Below are 4,658 nucleotides of genomic sequence, written 5' to 3' on the forward strand. Positions count from 1 at the left end.
GCATTTGTTGTTGCTAAATTTAAATATTTGTTACTATTTAATGATCATAATCTCATTTGAACATAGGTTTGATTTAGTGGAGTCAGTTGTTCCCATGCATCATTCTGTAAGTGTGAGAATGAACTAAGATTAGAAAATGTCAAAATATAAAGTTTGATTTATTTTTATTCATCACAGCATCCTAAACTTTGCTGAATTTTTTGAAATATAAAATGAACTCGCTGAGTGTTGATGTCACATTTCAAAGTACCAAGTAAAGATAAACTATTAAACTTTAACTGGGTCAGACTTGTTACTGCATGTTGTAACCAAACATACCACACCCTGCATCATGTGATTGGCTCTTGGTCGCTCTGTAAGAATATTTCTTTAGTGCCTCCCTTCACAGATGTGTCTGTATCAGGATGGGTCTAAACAACATGGTGTAAATGCAGTTGCTGGTGAGCCTCATTTCCTGTAGGAGGTGAACAAGAGCAGAGATCTGTTTCCCTTCAGAGCACAGAGGTTGTTTCTGTTCAGAGGAAGTGAAACTGTCTGACAGTCACTGAGAGACGGTGAAACGGCACAGCACATGAATCAAATGGATCAAACAAAAATCTGCTGTTCAGTCTGTTTGGATCTACTGAAGGATCCGGTGGCTCTTCCCTGTGGACACAGCTACTGCATGAACTGTATTAAAAGCTTCTGGGATGAAGAGGAAAAGAAGAAAATCTACAGCTGCCCTCAGTGCAGACAGACTTTCACAGCAAGGCCTGTCCTGGTGAAAAACACCATGTTAGCAGATTTAGTGGAGGAGCTGAAGAAGACTGGACTCCAAGCTGCTCCTGCTGATCACTGCTATGCTGGACCTGAAGATGTGGCCTGTGATGTCTGCACGGGAAGAAAAATGAAAGCCTTCAAGTCCTGTTTAGTCTGTCTGGCATCTTACTGTGAGAAACACCTTCAGACTCATAATATTGTTGCAGTTTCATTCAAGAAACACAAGCTGGTGGAGCCCTCCAAGAAGCTCCAGGAGAACATCTGCTCTCGTCATGATGAGGTGATGAAGATGTTCTGCCGTACTGATCAGCAGAGTATCTGTTATCTCTGCTCTGTGGATGAACATAAAGGCCACGACACAGTCTCAGCTGCAGCAGAAAGGACTGAGAGGCAGGGAGAGCTGGAGGTGAGTCGACAAAACATCCAGCAGAGAATCCAGGACAGAGAGAAAGATGTGAAGCTGCTTCAACAGGAGGTGGAGGCCATCAATCAGTCTGCTGATCAAACAGTGGAGCACAGTGAGAAGATCTTCACTGAGCTGATCCATCTCATCCAGAAAAGAAGCTCTGATGTGAAGCAGCAGATCAGATCCCAGCAGGAAACTGAAGTGAGTCGAGTCAAAGAGCTTCAGGAGAAGCTGGAGCAGGAGATCACTGAGCTGAAGAGGAAAGATGCTGAGCTGAAGCAGCTCTCACACACAGAGGATCACATCCAGTTTCTACACAACTACCCCTCAGTGTCAGCACTCAGTGAGTCTACAGACTCATCCAGCATCAATATCCGTCCTCTGAGCTACTTTGAGGATGTGACAGCAGCTGTGTCAGAGGTCAGAGATAAACTACAGGACATTCTGAGAGAGGAACGGACAAACATCTCACTGACAGTCACTGAAGTGGATGTTTCACTGTCACAACCAGAGCCAAAGACCAGAGCTGAATTCTTAAAATATTCATGTGAAATCACACTGGATCCAAACACAGGATACAAACTGCTGTTATTATCAGAGGGGAACAGAAAAGCAGAATTTATGAAACAAAAACATTATTCTGATCATCCAGACAGATTTACTTCGTATAAACAGGTCCTGAGTAGAGAGAGTCTGACTGGACGTTGTTACTGGGAGGTGGAGAGGAAAGGGAGAGTTGATGTAGCAGTCGCATACAAGAATATCAGCAGAAAAGGAGGTTATGAATGTTTATTTGGACATAATGACAAATCTTGGTCATTAAATTGTGACAACAACTGTTTTACATGTTGGTACAACAACATCCAAACTCGTGTCTCAGGTCCTCGTTCCTCCAGAGTAGGAGTGTACCTGGATCACAGAGCAGGTATTTTGTCCTTCTACAGCGTCTCTGAAACCATGACTCTCCTCCACAGAGTCCAGACCACATTCACTCAGCCGCTCTATGCTGGACTTCGGCTTTACTTTGTTGGAGCCATAGCTGAGTTGATTAAGCTCAAATAGACTGAAGTCTTTCATATTGTGGGTTTAAATCTGTATTTTAGTTTCATTTTATTTTCTCTCCATCATTTCTGCACAGAGATCAGCTGTCAGTCAAACATTATGGGTGGTACCTCCACATCTTCTAGTTGTTCTCTTGATGTTTCTGAGTTTTTAAAGGAGATCTTTCCTGTGACTGTTTATGGAGGCTATCACTGCTCATCATCATTTTGATTTACTAAAATATTTCTCCACATGAAAATGTAAACTTCTCTATCCTCTAAATGTTTCTGGAATATTTGTATTGAACAATGTCGACATTTCTCTTTATGAGTATGGCAGACCATGTGTGTGTGTTTGTGTTTGTTTTGGTCAAAATCATCAAACAAATGAGGAAAAACTGTGATTTTAATGAATGAATTCATATATTGTGTTGATGTTTTATTGTGTGAATAAACTGGAAGGTTTGACTATAAATCAAACTTTGAACAAAGTCTTTTCTTCTGTCTTCATTCCAGGATCTCACTCAAATCTGATGCAGAAAATATGAAACTAATCTGAGAGAATAACTGAAGCAGTTTTCCTCCTGAAGCATCACAAAGTTCAGAGTTCATGTTTAGAGCAGAAGATTCAGCAGTCGCTCTGTGACCTTTCAACTTTCTTCACTAAAACAGCTTCATTACAGAGAAACAAGTCACATTTTCTTCATGTTCTTAAGTCCTTTAAAATGTGTTTAATGGTCCTTGAATGCAGCATCAGAGTCGCAGGTTTAAAAGGTCACTTTCTGTTGTGTTCAAAGATTTCCTTCAGATATGGTCTTTAATCAGTAAAGCCAGTGATACAGCAGTGTCATTAGCTGTGTTATTGGCACCAGGCTGTGTTTATGTATGTATTTAATTCTGTCTGAGGACGTCTTCAGCATGAAATGATCATTTGCTCAGCTGCTGTGTCTCAAATGACTCCTACAGTCTTTGCTTATGTGACCAACTTTTAAACAACCAAAACAAATTCCCCTTTCCTTGATAAAAGTCAACTTATCCCGATGCATTTTAGCTTTAAACTGCTTACAATTCTCTAGTAAATGATTGCTGTGTGAACAAAACAAACAACTATGCAGAACAGTGGAATTTGTTCTGCTTCCAGTTGATTGAGTTTTGACTCCTGGAACTGTACTGACATTAGTGGCAAAACTACTTCCCTTTTTTCTTTGCTTGGTGGAACTTGAAACTTTAAAGCTGTTTCCAGATTGTGAGTCTTGGATGTTGCCAAACACTGGATCTTATGCTACTTTCACCTGTTTTATTATGAAGGCAACCAGATCAGTGAACACTGCTCTGTGACCATTTTGTTCCTGCAGTTCATAGGCAACAACTCTCCATTTTTCACTCAATTTGTATGGAAGTTTCATAACAATCATTCTCTTGAAGTGTCTGTGTGGTGCAGCTGGTCTGGTCTGTCCAGGCTGCACCACACAGACACTTCCAATCACCACACATCAAAGTACAAAGCGTATGACGTCATCACATTCTGTGTTAGGAAGTCACATTTAGGAGTTAAATTCATTGTTCATCATACTCAAGAAATCTTTCTGTTATCTTGATTAACTTATCCCAACATTGTCAATCAGACTAAGTGATCACATGACGCTAGTTATCAATCTATGAGGTAAACCAGGGTTTCCCATTTTAGCTACTAGCCTGTTTACATGAAAGGGGTGGCGTTGGGGGCATTTGACCAATCACATAGAGAGCAGCAGAACAGCTGACTTTACAAAGAAAGATAAAACTATAAACATGAACAGGTTAAACACTTGTATTAATAAAGTTCAAATAGGAACTAAAAGTTATTTTGCTGAGCTCTGTTGATGTTTACCAGTCTGGGAGAAAATACAAGCATAAATACAAAAATGGCCGTGGATATACTGGGAAAAGCATGTCGAATGATGAGCAGTGATACAGGAGACCAAGAGGAATTGCTCAGATAAGATTAAATGCTGTCATGGACGAGGACATGCTAGGGACAAGCGTTGCAGACAAAAGGAAAAAAACGAGATTAATGTTTATAGAGGAATTCAAAATGTTGTGAAATTGTTCTGCAGACAAATGGGAAAAGTCAAAGAACGAAGTTGAATTTAAGAATCTAAACTGATTAGACTACTGATGCTCATCAATGGAAAGATCCTCCCACTATCCATGGCACAGCAGTCCAAAGGGATCTTTCAGGTACTAACGTATTAACGTCATTAATATTCGCTTGTCCTGCTGCAGACTTTTCTATCCAATCTAACAGTGAGAGCGAGCATGTGGTGCCCCACCCACTGGCTACAGGCCACATATTTCTGCAGATAAAGGCACCACCGTATTTGCCTTTATTCCGATGAAATGTCCTCTAAAGGACGCCCACACAATTGATGAGAAGTCAGAGACCAGATGCCGATATTGTAATTCCATTAGAA

General features: G+C 40.5%; 1 protein-coding gene across 1 annotated transcript; it reads left to right on the forward strand.

Moving 5' to 3' along the window:
* The first annotated feature begins 571 nt into the window (after positions 1-571).
* Positions 572-2,690, forward strand: LOC146687062 (tripartite motif-containing protein 16-like). The gene has a single exon (XM_085438350.1). The coding sequence runs from the start codon at positions 572-574 to the stop codon at positions 2,225-2,227; it is 1,656 nt and encodes a 551-aa protein (XP_085294476.1). The 3' UTR covers positions 2,228-2,690.
* The last annotated feature ends 1,968 nt before the right edge of the window (positions 2,691-4,658 follow it).

This window comes from Copadichromis virginalis, linkage group LG18 (genome assembly GCF_057382275.1).
Source record: "Copadichromis virginalis isolate Kocher_CV1m ecotype Utaka linkage group LG18, C_Virginalis_male_GT1.1, whole genome shotgun sequence".
NCBI classification, from domain to species: domain Eukaryota; kingdom Metazoa; phylum Chordata; class Actinopteri; order Cichliformes; family Cichlidae; genus Copadichromis; species Copadichromis virginalis.

Bases quoted from the DNA above. Each gene is read 5' to 3' on its own strand.
- LOC146687062 (XM_085438350.1), top strand. From the start codon at position 572: ATGAATCAAATGGATCAAACAAAAATCTGCTGTTCAGTCTGTTTGGAT.